Source organism: Anopheles bellator, chromosome 2, assembly GCF_943735745.2.
Source record: "Anopheles bellator chromosome 2, idAnoBellAS_SP24_06.2, whole genome shotgun sequence".
Lineage (NCBI taxonomy): Eukaryota > Metazoa > Arthropoda > Insecta > Diptera > Culicidae > Anopheles > Anopheles bellator.
In genome coordinates, this window is record NC_071286.1 from 73,373,683 (window position 1) to 73,389,966 (window position 16,284).

General features: G+C 50.5%; 4 protein-coding genes across 4 annotated transcripts; 2 read left to right on the plus strand and 2 right to left on the minus strand.

Moving 5' to 3' along the window:
- Positions 1-3,872: 3,872 nt before the first annotated feature.
- Positions 3,873-4,895, plus strand: LOC131209512 (uncharacterized). Its single transcript, XM_058202596.1, has 4 exons — positions 3,873-3,999; positions 4,105-4,320; positions 4,383-4,628; positions 4,693-4,895. The coding sequence occupies exons 2-4, from the start codon at positions 4,224-4,226 to the stop codon at positions 4,845-4,847; spliced, it is 498 nt and encodes a 165-aa protein (XP_058058579.1). The 5' UTR covers positions 3,873-3,999; positions 4,105-4,223; the 3' UTR covers positions 4,848-4,895.
- On the minus strand, positions 4,885-5,759 carry LOC131209511 (large ribosomal subunit protein uL4m). Its single transcript, XM_058202595.1, has one exon. It carries the CDS (start codon positions 5,728-5,730, stop codon positions 4,930-4,932), a length of 801 nt encoding a protein of 266 aa, XP_058058578.1. The 5' UTR covers positions 5,731-5,759; the 3' UTR covers positions 4,885-4,929.
- A 955-nt stretch (positions 5,760-6,714) lies between these two features.
- Positions 6,715-11,042, plus strand: LOC131211553 (NF-kappa-B inhibitor cactus). Its single transcript, XM_058205062.1, has 5 exons — positions 6,715-7,446; positions 7,551-7,894; positions 9,262-9,350; positions 9,421-9,666; positions 10,063-11,042. The coding sequence occupies exons 1-5, from the start codon at positions 7,049-7,051 to the stop codon at positions 10,135-10,137; spliced, it is 1,152 nt and encodes a 383-aa protein (XP_058061045.1). The 5' UTR covers positions 6,715-7,048; the 3' UTR covers positions 10,138-11,042.
- Positions 11,043-11,490: 448 nt separating this feature from the next.
- On the minus strand, positions 11,491-15,694 carry LOC131211552 (glycogen phosphorylase). Its single transcript, XM_058205061.1, has 5 exons — positions 15,352-15,694; positions 14,279-14,510; positions 13,836-14,132; positions 12,153-13,759; positions 11,491-12,055 (listed from the first exon to the last, which is right to left on the minus strand). Exons 1-5 carry the CDS (start codon positions 15,592-15,594, stop codon positions 11,906-11,908), a joined length of 2,529 nt encoding a protein of 842 aa, XP_058061044.1. The 5' UTR covers positions 15,595-15,694; the 3' UTR covers positions 11,491-11,905.
- Between the last annotated feature and the right edge of the window lie 590 nt (positions 15,695-16,284).

Consider the following 16,284-nt stretch of genomic DNA (forward strand, 5'->3'; position numbering starts at 1 on the left):
CTTCGCAACGCAGCGCAGGATAATTATTATAATTATATCGAGTAGAGACAACCCGGTCGGGCCCGGTTCGGCTCGTAACATATTTATGCATCATTCTCGCTCACCGTCGCGGTCGTTGTCATCCTGTGGCCGCTCTGTTGACAATCGCATTGGCACCGATTGGCGCTCGATATGTTTCATTTGGCGACGACGCTGGTGTTGGGTTGGCCGTCGCGGGTTGGCGCTCATGGGCAACATGATCGGCTCCGATCGCCCTGCAACCTGCGCCGCCGCCTGGATCATTATGCATTCATTTTATATATATTATAAAAAGTCGTTTGTCCCGCCCGTCGCGCCCCATCGTGGTCCGGTCGCCGTTCCGATGCTGGCAAATGCACCATTTTTCGATGGCAAGTAAATGCAAAACGTCGCGGCGTGGCGCGTCCGACGAAAGACGAGGAATTCATTTGATAAATTGGATTTTTATTGTAATAAAAATGCAGAAAAGAAAGGAAACATAGCCATAATTATACACTCCGGTGGCGGTGGCCCCGGCTCCCGGCGATCAATGGCCACAGTGCGCCGAGGCCGAGACGCAGCCCCGAGCCGAGTCGTCGAGTTGAGACAACCGACGACGCTGACGGCGGCAGCCGACATGTTCGACGCTCCGAAATGGACTCCGAGCCGGGCATAAATTGTAAAAACTAATTATCGACTTACCCTTTTCCATTTTGTGGCCCGCTTGGGCTGCTGCTGCTGCTGCTCTATCTGAAGTTGGAATACTTTTATTAATTATCATTATAAATGATCGATTAAACGCCACGGCTATTTGCATTTTAAAAACGAGATTTTCTGGTCCTATGAAATTGAGATCAAGCTGGCGCGGCACGGGAGAGCGGGACAGAGAGGCTGCAGCGCGGCCACCGCTAAATAAGCTACCAGAAGCATTCGGAACCACGGAACGACCCAAACCCAGCCGGGTGCGGATGCAAAAATTGATGCATAGCCATCCTAAGCACTTCTTGGAACGGTGGAGCCGCCGCCTCCGCCACCGCCACAGAGACAACGGCCGGCCGGACATAAGTTTGTTGAACCTTCATACTTAAACCCGCCGACCCCGACACGTAAAATGGTTCGCGCGGTCGCGAGATGATTATTAAACCCCATTCGCGGCCTCACTGACGTTAATGTATATTACCTTTGGCCCAACCGAGCCGAGCCGAGACCCGATGTAAAATCAATTTTGTATCATTTTGTTGTGTCCGCGCCAGAACTCATCCCGGCCCGGCTCCGGACAGCGTACAGCTTTATTACCTTTGACTTTCGGGACCTCTGCGGCCCACACGCGGGATTCCGGAACCGGCATTCGGCCACGGCTACCGCAAAAACACCATCGGAGGTAGGCATCGGAATTCGGTTTGCAACAATGATGTACATATACATTTGTATCAATTCCGGCGATGAGCGATGGACTGCGGACTGCAAACTCTTCGTTGTCATTTATGAATGACTTTGAGGTTTATGAGTGGCCAGGGCAGGGGCAGAAAAAGGGGGCAGGCCTACCCCTCAAGGAGAGGTCCGCTTTGATGTCTGCCGAGATTGCGAAAAACGGAGCGGAATGATGCATCAGCTCCTGGGACGGACGCACCTTTTATCCTCGATTAACCCGGCCCGGGCCGGTTCATAATGCTTATTTGTGCGGATATGTGTCTCATTGGTGATAAAATTGGCTGTTTGCACACGCCACAGCCGAGCATGGAGAGAGCATAGTTTGGCCACCGTGTTCCGTCTTCGGCACGTCCGATTGAAATATTGCTTTGAATAGGAAATGAGCATTTTATCGCCACCGCCAACGACCTGAGAGGGCACACAAGATGATGAAAGGCAAACACAGAGCGGGAGCATAGAAAAAGCATAAATAAAAACCAACGGTGCCGGTGGTGGGGCCAGGGCGCACCTTCAGGCGGTGTGGCAAGACTTTCGGGATCAAATGCACCGGATGCATTCCGTTTGATGTCTTCGTTATCAGCAGAAGTGTGTTGTAAAATTTCAAAAGAACGCTCCCCGTGGCACGAACAGCCACTCGGGGTGACAACTTTTCTCACCTCCGCGAAAGGATTCTCCGGTCCGGCGGAGATGGCAATCTTGTGGGCGCATTAATGCACCCTTCAAGCACTCTCGGCGATGATCGCACCGCACGAATTGGCCAACAAAGGTCATCATTATCGGTGCAAAACTGGGCTGTGCAAAAGGGATCCGGTCGTTCATGGGGAACTATCTGCGGTTAGGACCCTGGCACGTAAAAAGGGATTAACGGCCACTGTACTTTTGAACTAAAGAAAAAACTGTCGGACCTAATCCGTTACTTTGCGTTCGCCGATTTTCCTCGCAACACCGAACTTTTTGCACTTTTATGCCACACATTTCGGTGCACACTCCCCAAAACGCACGGCCAGTGCGGCCAAAAGAACGCTACGCCACCCCCTTAGGAGAGAGGTGGACATAATTTCAGTATTAATACCTTCGCCAGGACATAAACCAACACTCGGCTCGGCCCCACGAAACATAGTATTTGCTACGTACCGTGTCACACCCCGCCACCATCTCACTGGGACCTCGCGCGGTTCGAGAGCGAAGGATTACAAGGTAAGTTTGAAATTAAAGAAAAACAGGTGGATTATATTTGGATCTTAGGATCGCTTCTTCGCCCACACGCGGGCGGTGTCACTGTTCCGAGGCCGGATACCTTACATACATTATACATCACACGGCCGAACGCCTTGGCTGGATGGCTGGCTGGCTGATCGCCGAAGCCGCTGGCCGCTGGAGTGCAGCTGCAAATTATTAGTACATTATGTTTCGCCTGGCCAGCAGCCCCGGCCAGGATTCGGTTGCTCCGGCGCCGCCTGGCGAAAGCTGGCGCTTCGGTTTGTTTACTTATTTCCAAGCTTCGGCAAAGTTCGGCCGTTTCGCGGCGGGTCCTGTGTCGGCATGCGCCCCGGTCAGAGGCGGAGTCAACGCCGACAATCCTTAACCGCCGCCGCCGCCGCCGAGAAAACGGAGGCGGCAATAGAGGACAGAGATCCTCGTACTTCTTGCCAACACCTCTCGCGGCGGCGGGTTGATTTGCTTTTTCTAAGCGCGTGTTCGAAAATTTCCTTTCCAATTTTCATCACAAATAAAAGTGCATACAATCGCGTCTTGCCTTATTTCCCGAGCGGTGCTTTTGTGACAAAAAAGCAATGGAGCCCCCACACATTGCTCATTGGTGGTAGTGGTAGTGGTAGTACATAAACCAGAAGGAAGCCTCTGGGCTCTGGCCAACCCAGGCACTATATTGCACTTTGCGCGAAAAAGGTTCTTTCTTTGTGACGATTGCTGGCAGAGGTACATAAAATATGCCATAAATTGCGACTTGTATTCCACCAGTTCTTGATTATTTCCTTGCTTCATTATTAATCTTTTTCAATGCAAGGAATGCTGAAAAATTCAAATGTCTGCATGTTGCAACTCCCGCCACCCCACCGCACACCACGCGGCTCTTGCTATCGGCAACAAATTTCCATATCGATTTAATGAAACTCCTCCTTCGCGAGTTAAAATTGTGAAGCACTTGTGTCGAGTAAATCAGTTCACCAGTTTCAATTACCCAGCCACGTCCGTTTTTTTTATTATACAAGCGGTAAGATATTTATTTTCTGATAATCGTTACAAAGGGCGCTGGTTTAAATTACACATTTTGCCAAGCCGTTCACAAGCGGGCCGAAATGAATGAGATTCCCAAATGAAAATACTGCTGTATAAGTTACCTTAAGCTCATTTTTTAAAGGTTGAATGGTTGCCCGGGTGTGTGAATGGCTGCAAATACTATTAAGCTCAATAAATTTGGATGTGTGATGAGAAACCGTTGGTTGATAAAGTGAAAATGAGTTCAAAGGTGAGAATTTTGTCTCGAAAGGCAATTGAGTGAGAATTTTGACTTTGAAAGGGAATTTCTGTCAGTGCCAAGCGCGCCAAAAGGTATGCAATATTAATGCAATATTAATTGCAATATTAATTATTTTCAATAATAATTTGAATTTGAGTGGCCACCCTGTTTCTGAATGTGATCTAAATATGTGACAGCATTAGGCAGCATTAGACAGACAGAAGCACCCTGTATCTCAGTGTTATGATTCGCGCAACTGACAGCTCAACAAGCCGCCGTTTTTTGGTTGTTTGTACAAACCACAGAAGGACACAAAATGACGCTACCCTTAGAAGCTAGGGAAATTCTGAATCATTTAAACCACTTGGGGTACCGGAACATAACAGCTGAGCAATTGAAAGAATTTCAGAAAGGTAACTACCACCGCGAATTCCGTATGCGGCCGATCCTGCCAACACTGTGCGTATGTTTCTAGATCTCCGAAAGCTCATCAAGTTCGACTCCCAGCTGTACGGGGATTCACGTTGCAAGGACACGGACGATGGGCCCACACCGGACAACGTTTTCGAACGATTACACTCTGGGAAAACAATCAGCTACAAAGCGAAAGTTGCACGTAAGATGAAAAAGATGGAAACTGCCGACTCGTCGGACAAGGAAAACCAAACGGAAGAACCCAAGCCCGTACCGTGTAAGGATAGTGACAAATCATGCAAGATGTGTAAGTACTGCTGCCGGTCGGGTTGCTGCATTTGGGGTCTCACGGCTTCCATCTACCGTTACAGGGATAAGACCGAAGAGCAGTCAATCGTTTCGCAGGAGTGATCCGGTCGCCTTGTATCACGCGTATCAAAGAGACTGGAACAAATTTAAGCTTCCAGGAGAGAATGATCATGCGGAATTGCGCTGGAAAATCCGAACCAAACTTCTCGGCGAGTAACGGTGGTGAAAGAATGAGTGGCTCGTACAGTTTTTTACACTTTAATAATAACGCTAAGAAGCTAAACCCACGTTCGCTTCGTTTATTTGTCGTGTCTAAATTTGCACATCAACGAGCGGGCATCGTTCCGGTTTAAATGCTCCACCAACTTTTGTTCGATGTCTCGCAGGGCGCTCTCCGTCAGGACAAGCGTGTTGTGCTTCAGCATCGAATACACATTCAGCCCGTACACCGGCATCAAGTTGATGTGACCGATGCTATCCGCGCCTATCGATATGTTTCGCGGCAGAACATCGGACGAATCCACGAACAGCACGGACGGTCCCCAGACACGTTCGGCGACCAAGTCTCGCAGGTATTGCGGGTCTTCGGTAGGTATTTCCAGATCCTTCACCACGTGCAAATCGTCCTGGGCCAGTTTGATCGACAGGGTGGAAACCAGGCCTAGCACGCGGTTGAAAAATGGCAGCATGTAGAAGTGGGTCGTTGGCGAGCGTGGTCCGTGAGCTACACCGCCGCCCCGCCACAGCGGCGATCGGATCGAGCCATGCCTTGCTTTCCCGAGACCCTTCTGTGGCCAAGGTTTCCTGCCTCCACCGCGTACTTCGTTTCTCGTTTTGGCATGTGAGAAGCTCACGAACCGGTATTTCCTCTGCCACTCGATGTTCTGGTGCACGATATCGATTCTGGGGGCAGCCCCGAAAACGGCATTATCCAGCGTGAGGAGCCCCAGTTTCTGTTCCTTCACCGTGCTCAGGTTCTCCAGCCACACCTCTCGCGGTTGACGCCATTCTTTCGGCAACGCTACGGCACTGGACTGAACTCGGGCAATGCCATTAAACGCCGGTTCGAAGGTTTTTAGTAAATTCAAAACTTTCAACATCCTTCGGGAGGGATTTTATTTCGTAACGAGGCCGGTTCCTATGAATGTAAACAAATTGCATCGGGCATGACACTGTTCAGTTATGGCATCAACGCTTTATGGCACTTATGGCATGTGCAAAATTTAAATTTTCTCAGTTGTACGCATTGAAAAAATTTAATTTCCTTGCGTTTAACGATTCGATAATTTCCGCGTAAATTCAGGAACTGTTAGTGGGCAACAGAACTAGTGTGTGAAGAACAATAATTTCACAAAACGCCGAAAAGCTGCCGAATAGTAGGAGCGCCAAAGTGGGAAGACTCGACATGGGTGGAATTTCCTTCCCTTTAGAAAACCCAGACGGGCTGAAATTCCGTGTGCCATGTGTGGTCAGATTTGGGACACCAAAAAATTTCCAAACAACTGCGGCCGGCGCCCAGCACTAGAAAAGCCAACCGTGGGTAAGACTTTCAACGGCAATGTGTTGCATTCTCGTTCCAAGACAATGATCACAGGATATCTTTCGATTCCGACAAATTATTTTCCCCGAAGAGCTCAAAGCGAAAGGATGTGTTTACCGAAGTTGTGTGTAATTAAAGGGGCCGGACATCAGATCTGCATCAGTTCCTGTTTAGCGCCGGCGGAATAAGGACGACGGAAGATCGTTTCGGTAAGTTCTAAAATTGTGTTTTAATTGAGGTGGATCAATCGCGAGCATTAAAATTTGACCAGCACTTATGCTCACTGTTCCGCGCCTGTAATTCCAATGCAAAATAAACTGAACTCTCCGCATAACATTGCTGTCGCTCTTTCGCTTACGCCGGTACGCTGCCTGGCCGCGGGAGCGAGATAGCGCATGTTTCACGGCATGGCACTAACACAGAACAGAGAAAGAATAGAGACCCGGATGGCAAAAACCAGGGACCGGGAACGCCGGGTCGAAACGTCTGACGTCTGAGACTGATTATCTCCAAAAAGGAAACAATATTTTCCAAATGGTAGAAATCGTCGGGTGTAATTTCGTCGTGCGTCGTTTACGTTCAACAAGCGCGTAATCGGTACGAGTACTTTGAATCGCGTACCCATTGGGGTGGTTATCAGTGCTAATCGATGTGACACGCCGTAAATCGTTCAAACCAGTCGTGTGCTTGTGATCCGCGCGGCCATCTTATGATCTTTCGGATTTGTCACAACTCCTATCGCCACCAAGCAGCCTGCGACATTTTATGTTCTTAACCTTAACCGTCCCGTTTCGAAAGAATTACTTTGCCGCGAAACAGTGTGTAGTGCGCGGTTGGCCACAGCAAAACACGATACTTTGAGCTAGTTGTCCGCCAAAATGCATTCATCCCGAGGGCCTGCAATGAATACCGTTTCGATTGGTACCGATTCCAGTAGCGGGCAGCCCTTGGCAGGCAAAAAAGATTACTGTGACAGTGCCAACACGGACTCCGGTTTCCTGTCCGGACATAACCTCCACACGTCGGAAAGCCTGTACTCCACCGAGAGCCTCCCGCCTCAGTCCGGCGCTAATCCGAGCGGTGCATCTGTTGCTACCGCTCCGTCGTCCGCCATCGACGAGAAGGAGGCGGCAGCCGACGAACAGGACTCGGGGATGCTGCCGGACGCGGAGCCCAGTTCGCATGAGTGCGATATCATGGACATTTGTCAACGTCTCGATCGATTGATGAAACGCGATGGATTGCCGTGGTACCAACAAAACGAAATGGGAGACACGTAAGTCGCAGCAGGCAGGTAGCCCTGCACATCTCAGCAACCTTAGCTATTGAAGATAAGGATATTCTGACCTGTTCCCTTCCGTCGTTCCGTTTACTATTCAGTTCGCTCCATCTGGCAGTTTATGAGGAAAACGACGAGCTGGTCCGAAAGCTGACGGCCAGTGTTCCGCGGCAGTTTCTGAACATCCAAAACGATGCCGGCCGGACGGCCCTACACTGGGCGGTGCTCCTGGATCAACCGAGAACCGTTCGGCGTTTGGTGACGGCGGGCGCCTGTCTTACGACGCGCGATCCGTACGGCAATACCGCGCTGCACCTGGCCTGTGGCCAAGCGAATGTACGCTGTGCGAAGGAATTGCTGGCGCCCCCGAGTGCGGTCGAGATGCAGGAAAACAATCTAGTAGTTGTAAAAATTCCCCAGGACCTGGAACAGTGGAACTACGATGGTGAGTCAATCAATCTTTCGGATTCTGGGGTCTGGTGGCCACATGTGTGGTGTGTGAATGAATCCGTCGGCGATTCCATCACCGCGCGCGGAGCTGGGTTTTCCGTCAAGTTTCCCATTTATGGTCAAAGCGTTTCCCCGCTTAATAATAGAACGCGGCCGCGGTACACCGTGTGGCGGTGTTCCGCGATGCGTCTCTGTGACCAACAAAAATATGCGGGCAGAAATAGCCGCGCCATTTGGGGCAGGGGAGCCGCGCGTCCAGCAGCCCGAGTATATGTGTGTTCTAATTATATCAGAAGTTTGCGCTAAAATTAGTGATCGATGCCGCCGGATCTGCGGTGGGATCTGCGCAAAATCGGAATTACTTCGGTGGCCCACCACCCAACGAGGAAAGGAATGTGAGTGTGAATCACGGCGAAACGGCATCAATTGGAATCCGCCTAACGACGGCGTGACGTTGTGACGGCGCGGTGTGCGCGCCACACGGAACACGGTGGTCCCGAATGGTTGGAAAACCCAAAACTTTCTACGTTGCCGCCGTCGCCGCGTGTTTCCCACACTCACTGAAATCCCAGCTAAAGGCACCCGAGACCCCTTCGTGGGAAGCGAAGCGCCCGCGGCGTAACGGGGCGCGCACGGGACGGTCTTGAATTGCAATCGCAGCTGAACGACGTTATGTGTTGGGTTTTTCCCAATATTCTTGTAAAACGAGGCGTGCGCCAGTACACACCAACACACGCGGCCAGCCAACGCACTGCTCACTCACACGGGCACGCTCCGTCGGTTGGACTCGACTCCTATCCACCCGCGAGGCACGAACCGGAGCTTGTTTTGATACTCTCAATATTACATGCATGGCTCAAAGTAAATTTTCTTCCTCGAGGTCATCGATCACAGGACCAGATAGGCCATTCCATTTTTACCCCGCTGCTTGATGTCGATCCGGATTTTTTTTCCAACACTTTCCGTCAATCCCGCCCCGGATAAGATTGGTACGGCCCGCTCGGGGGCTTGCTGGAAACGGGAAACTGTTTGCCCCCACAATCGACTTCGCTTCTTTTTTTACTACATCGTCATCTGGCGCTGGAATTGGAAATTCCGCATCGCGCGCGGGTTTTACCTTGCTGGCGGTCTGGTCGCCCCACCCGCCGCGCTAACCTGTTGTGAAACGGGCACCTAATCTGCTTCGTTTTCACTTCTTTTCGTTGTAATACTTGTTGAGTTTCTTGTTGGTGGGGACACAACCGCGACACACGAATGCCCGCGCGCTCGGAAGGGTTATTCCGTCGACGTCGACGAAGAACCCGATCAAATGACTGACCCACACTCTCTCTCTCTCTCTCGCTCGCTCGCTCTCTGTTTCAGGAAAGACCTGTGTGCATCTGGCCGCTGAAGTGGGCAGCATACCGGTCCTACGGTGTTTAATCAACGCCGGAGCGAACATTAACGCCAGGGTAAGGGGCCCGTCTTAATCGGCTTATCGATTGGTTCGTAATTGACGTCATTGGCTTTTTGCTTTCACAGGAAGGAAAAGCAGGACGCTGTCCGCTACACATCAGCATCGATCGGGGGAACGAAGAACTGGCCAACTTTCTGCTGGACGAGTGTCCTCGGGTTTCGCTCGAACTGGAAACGTACGCCGGGCTGACGGCGTACCAGCTGGCGGTGTTGCAGAATAAGCGAGTCCTTGCGGAGGGTTTGGCCATGCGGGGCGCAAGCAACGTTTCGCCTCCGGAAAGTGACATTGAATCTGACTCCGAAGACGAACTGGTAAGCTAAAGCAGCGAGAATCGTCGTCTTCTAATGCCTTCAAGCCCCTGCTCCCTGTTTGTGTTCCTGTCCACTCTGCACTGGACAGTCTGTTATAAATTACAAATAATGCTCATTTTCATTACACGTTGAAACGGAAAGCTTTTGTTGATTAGTTTGGTAGGGACAAGCAGCTTTAACATGATCGATATTTTTAACTCTAGATCAGGTTAGAAGACGTCATTAGAAGATCGTTTTCGATCACAAATAACATCGCTATGTGTGTGTCTGTATGTGTCACCGTGACCCTCTGAGGCGAGCTTTCTCTGTCGAACTACTATTATCCTGCCATCGGGCCGTGGCCAGAGGCACTCTTCTAACCAATCATGCATCTATATATGGTTTCACATTCCACAGATGATCAGTAACTACGATGGAACGAATGTTTTTTCTGCCACTTTCCCCGGAATGTCGACCATAAATGTGTCGTAAGCTCAGCCGAACGCCGAACCGGGGGCCCCATGGGGGAAGCATTATTTCCATCAAAAGGGCCATAGGGGCAGGAAGTTTGTTTCTAGTTTTCATGCTTCCGGCGTATCAAGTAAGGGGACATAGAACGAAAATCAATTATTTGAAAGGGCCACACAATCCACACAGAGCTAATCTGTTGTCATCCAGAACGAGACGATTCATCAAGGGACCATTTCTAGCGCTAGAGCCCTCCCCCCACTTGAGCAAGTAGTGTATGCCATGCGAATGTCACAGTAAATTCCGACAACTTTTTGGCGAATCGCGCTTTGCACTACGATAGTGTTTCCCCCCTATTGTGCAGATAGTTAAACCTGTATGCGCGTACAGACGTAGATTATATGCGTGTGCGTATCACAAGTGCCTTACGTGTTAGATGCGGATCCATTTGTATACCATTTACGGTCGAAAACGCAGATACAACCGAACACCACAGCACCAAGAGTACGTTGTGGATAATATAAGTTTGTAAAAACAGAGAAACAACATCCCAAAATCCCGCTCTGACGCATGGTTATCGTTTTTATCATCCTTCACCCTGTTTCGCTTATCGCCCTGTGGACACAGCAACAAGAGCGGTCACAACGATACTCGCGTAGTGTAAAAGTTGTTTGTAAAAATGCAAAAGAAATACTATAAAGCCCCTTTCGAAAACCAGCACACACCACACTATGGTGGAGCACCCCTCTGGCGGCGGCCTCTGGTGGCATTAGAGGAAGCTTAATCTGAACCACCTTTCGTTGAGAAAGCGAGATAATATACATATTAACAAATATTTAATTTATGTAATTCAATTAACTACCCGTAAGCGTACTGTAAATGTAACGATGGTGAAATAGAAAAGAAACAAAATAAAGAATTATATTGCTAATGGCGGACTGTGTCCTTTAGTTGCTACCCATTTCGGTGTTTGATTGTCGGGCTATTTCGCGCCGCTTACTGCGAGTGTCCTTTGAGTGATCAATCGATCAATTTTGGAAATTTTGCTCAATGCCTTCTCTGATTATTTTTCTCCAATCGGACAGCTGGTTTGACAACTAATCAACGAATCGAATATATTTTGCATACCTTTCCGGCCCAAAGTTTGCGATTGAACATTATTCAAAGAGTACAGAATTAATCGCACACGCAATGCGCGTTGCATAACTTCTGGCGAATTTGGGAATTGCAGCTTCTGAAATTGAAATCCCAGCCGTTTGTCGCCACATTCCTCGCACGTTTGTACCGTTTTCCTTTTCGTTTCAATTTTATTATTAAAAAAACAATTATCCCATAACGTCATTTGCCAACAACAACAGATAGGTATATATGTGTGTGTCTGTGTTTGTGTGTTTATATTTATGATATTGATCGAACCGTGATCGACGAAGATAACGAGCGTTTGAGGCACAAACAAAAACAATAAAAGGATAACAAAACTATACGAAATACGCGCTGCTCTACGATGCCCTCTCTACAACTAAATTCCCTCGGTGAGTTATTTTCTACCTATTCGTGTGTTAGATTTTGCAATTAGATTTATGGCACCCTAGAAAGAGAGAGTATGTTGGCAGGCGAATCATAAGCGAACATTGCGGCACACAACATATCGCGCTACTCATCTCAAACACGATTGTGTTTTTTTTGCTTTGCTCAGACCATGCCCTCGTTTCGGTGCTTCCGATGGCAGTGACAGAGGACACGCTGACTTGAGGACGCTGCTGCAGTAGGGTGGTGTTTCCGTGTTCCGTGTTTACTTTGCTACGCCCGGGTTCGGGAGCTTCTCCCAGCTCGGTTCGATGCCCCAAATTTCCCGCGCGTACTCGGCAATCGTACGATCGCTGGAGAATTTGCCACTCGTAGCGATATTGTTGATCGACATCTCCAACCACTTCGCTTGGTCCTGGAGCGGTAGGAAAACGATCCCGTAAAGTGAGTAAACGTAAAAATCGATCCGATAATCAATACCCCTAACCCGCGGGGATGCCCCAAAAACGTACCTGGTATACGGCCGAAACACGATCCTGTGTCTTGATGTACGACTCGTAGTCAGCAAACAGGAAGTAACGATCGTACTTCAGCAGCACATTGGCCAGATCCTGGAACTCGTGCGGGTTGCCCGGGCTGAAGAATCCGCTCTGGATCTGGTCCACGCACTGCTTGATGTCCGGGTTCGAGTTGTAGTAGTCGTACGCATTGTAGCCGCGCTGCTTTAGCTCTTCAACCTCCTCGACCGTCATGCCGAAGATGAAAATGTTCTCGTTGCCCATCTCTTCGGCCATCTCCACGTTGGCACCGTCCAGCGTGCCGATGGTGAGTGCACCGTTCAGCTGGAACTTCATGTTACCCGTACCGGACGCCTCGGTACCGGCGGTCGAGATCTGCTCGGACAGATCGGCCGCGGGCATAATTTTCTCCGCCAGCGTGACGCGATAGTTCTCAAGGAAGATCACCTTCAGCTTGTCGCCGACGATCGGGTCGTTGTTCACGACGTTGCCGACCGCACAGATCAGCTTGATGATCTGCTTCGCGATGTAGTAGCCCGGGGCGGCCTTGCCACCGACCATGATCGTGCGGGGCGTAAAGTTGGCCGTCGGGTCGCGCTTGATGCGATTGTACAGCGTGATGATGTGGAGACAGTTGAGCAGCTGACGTTTGTACTCATGAATACGCTTCACCTGGATGTCGAACATCGAGGCCGGGTTCACCTTCACCCCGTAGTCCCTCTCCAGCAGCTGGGCCAGCTTGAGCTTGTTCTCTTGCTTTACGCGAGCCACGGCACGCTGGAAGTTCGGATCCTTCGACCACTGCTTCAGCTGCTGCAGCTGCTCCAGATGGACCGGCCACTGGTCCCCGATCTTCTCGGCGATCAGATCCGACAGGCCCGGGTTGCACAGCAGCAGCCAACGCCGTGGCGTGATGCCGTTCGTTTTGTTCTGGAACTTCTCCGGCGTCAGCTCGTAGAAGCACTTGAAGATGTCCTTCTTGATAATCTCCGAGTGGATGGCGGCCACCCCGTTGACGGCGTGGGATCCGACGATCGACAGGTTGGCCATGTTGATGCGCTTCTCGCCGTCTTCCTCCACCATCGAGAGGGCTCGCATGCGCCCAGAGTCACCCGGGAACCGCTTCTCCACGTTTTGTAAATGCAAAAAGTTTATATGATAAATGATCTCCAGATGGCGCGGTAAGATGGACTGCAGCATCGACACCGGCCAGCGTTCCAGCGCCTCCGGCAGCACGGTGTGGTTGGTGTAGGCACAGGTGCGCACCACAATGTCCCACGCCTTCTCCCAGCTCAGCTTCTCGTCGTCGAGGAGGATGCGCATCAGCTCGGGAATGGCCAACGATGGGTGGGTGTCGTTCAGCTGGATCGCCACCTTGCTCGGGAAGTCTTCAAACGAAGTGCGGACGGCATCGCGCGATCCAAACTTGGACGCCTTGTACCGCCGCACGATGTCCTGCAGCGTGGCAGCGCACATGAAGTACTCCTGCTTCAGGCGCAATTCCTTGCCCTCGAAGAAGTTGTCGTTCGGGTAGAGTACACGCGAGATGTTTTCGGCCAAGTTGCGGTCCAGCACGGCCTGAATGTAGTCACCGTCGTTGACTGCGGATGGAAGAGCGGGGCGATTAGCAGGATCCCACAGGGTCAACTACTGGTGATGCCGATGATATGTACTCACAGAACTTTAGGTTGAAATCGATCGGCGACTTGGCGGACCACAAGCGCAGCGTATTGACGACATTGTTGCCATAGCCGGGCACCGGATTGTCGTACGGCATGGCAAACACCGTCTGCGTGTCAACCCACTTCTTGCCTTCGGGTGTATCGATGACGCGACCGTAGAAGTGAATCGGAATCATGTACTCCGGGCGGGCCTTCTCCCACGGGTTGCCGTAACGCAGCCAATCGTCCGGCTCTTCTACCTGCTCGCCGTTACGGATCTTCTGGGCAAAGATGCCGTACTCATAGCGAATACCTGCGGACATCGGAATGGGCGACGGAGATTGATAACGTGAAACCAAATAATGTGACAATCGATTGCATCTAGCAACCTGCGTTGGTTGCTACATGAAACCATTCGCCACAGAGTTCGCTCTCGGTCGTTTTTTTTTCGGTGCTCACCATAACCGTAAGCGGGCATGCCGAGTGTGGCCATCGAGTCGAGGAAACAGGCGGCCAAACGGCCCAGACCCCCGTTGCCGAGACCGGCATCTTCCTCCAGTTCTTCCAGCTCCTCGATGTCCAGACCCATCTGGTACATGGCTTCATCACACGACGTCTGAATGCCCAGGTTGATCATGGTGTTTTGCAATGATCGGCCCATGTAGTACTCCAGCGACAAATAGTACACGCGCTAGTGGTCAGATCGTGCAGCAAGAGAGAAGAAAAGAAAAAGTATATAAAATCATGTTTATAGAGGCGCCGCCAAGTTTCGATCCAGTATCTTCGATCCATCCGCCGCGCCGCGCTGGTGGCCGATTCTTATCACCAGCGGCCGAAGGCAGATTATTATCCCGCCAGTCAGCCAGCCAGCCAGCCAGCCTCGGCGGGACACAGAACCAAAACAATCCCATTATTGTGTTATGTTTTGGCGTGTTCCGTTCTAAGGATCAACATTCCGTTAATCACACAATCGCGGGGCTCATTACCCTGTCGGCCGCGACCGGTCCAGGGCTGGTTGCTAGCCAAACACCGGTTGTTTACTTTTTATGCGAAAAGTAGCACAATAAATACAATAAATGATTGGCTCCCTTCGGAAGGGTAAAAGGGCGAACCACGATCGGCCTTATCGATTGCGTTTAACCTTCGTTCGACTTCGTTCGCGTACGCGCGTAAGTGTGACAATTCATCCTGACCCGGCAAAGGGTTACAGCGCCATGACGCTGGAGAGCAGAAAGTGGGTCACGAGAGATAAGGGGCACGGGAATGTGCCGGCACAAAGCCGACCGAAATATCCTGCTTCGGCGGCACCACACAGAGCCGCTGATCGTCGTACCTCGTGATCGCAGACACATTGTCCACGCCGTTCGCTATCCTTTCGCTCACGCTCGCCCGCCCGTTCTATTAGTAGCATTGACAATTAGAGGTCAAATATCGAGTTCATGGAGACACGACCGCCAGGGCTTGGTGCGAGTGCTTTGCACCTACACATGCTGTGTCGGGCAGGGGTCACATTGCTCTCTCCGGGGGCTTACCTTCGGGTCCCGCTCGTAGTAGTACTGCTGCGTACGGATCCACCGGGACACCAGATGATCCTTGACCGTGTGGGCCAGGGCAAAGTAGTAGTCGCGCACCGTGGCCACATTTCTGTCCTTAACGAGCGTGTAGTGCAGATGCCGATTGAAGTCCTTTTTGATCTCGTTCACATCCTCCAGCTGCGCGATGCCGCGGACACTGATCTGTTTCCTCTTATCCACGTCGGACTGGGGCTTCGACATGATGAGTAGAGTCGCTTTTCGGGGCTGTTACTTAGAAACGGGCGAGAAAACCCTAGAGAAAAACCACACTCTGCGGAAACCGTTCAGATCGACCGTTGGCCGCAACTCGGAAACTGAGAATGGCTCTGTTCGGTTTGTTTCGCTACTACTTCGGTCACCTTGCGAAGGTCATTCATGCGCCCTGCGGTTTACTCCGCCAAACTGTCATCCATGCGCTTGCGCATCCAGCGAAGGGTACGAAGCGTAAAAGCGAGTGTAAAATGAATGTTTAATGTCAAATCGTTTATGCGTTGTGCGGCAGTGTTAAAATACAAAAAAGGTGTATACCGAAATGTGAAACGTACATTATCCTCTGTTTGTTAACAAAGCGTTTGCAAACGGTGTTTACGATCCGTTTTACGCTTGTCTTTAGTGTCTTTAGCTTGGCTTGTTAGTGTCAAATCGAGCGTTTGGGGTTCGTGTGGCTCCCCAGAAATGCATGTGTCAAATTTGTTTTTGTTTGGTTTTTTTGTCCCGCTCTCGCACAGCAATTGTAATTTCGTAATTTAAACATTTTAAACGCTTTTTTCGTAGGAGTCTTTGAGCAAATGCACAAAATTTGGTTTAGTTTTTCATACAAAAAACTCAACGAAATAAATAAAACTAACCATTGGCAGTGTTGCCAAGCGAACCACGCCATTGCGATCGGTA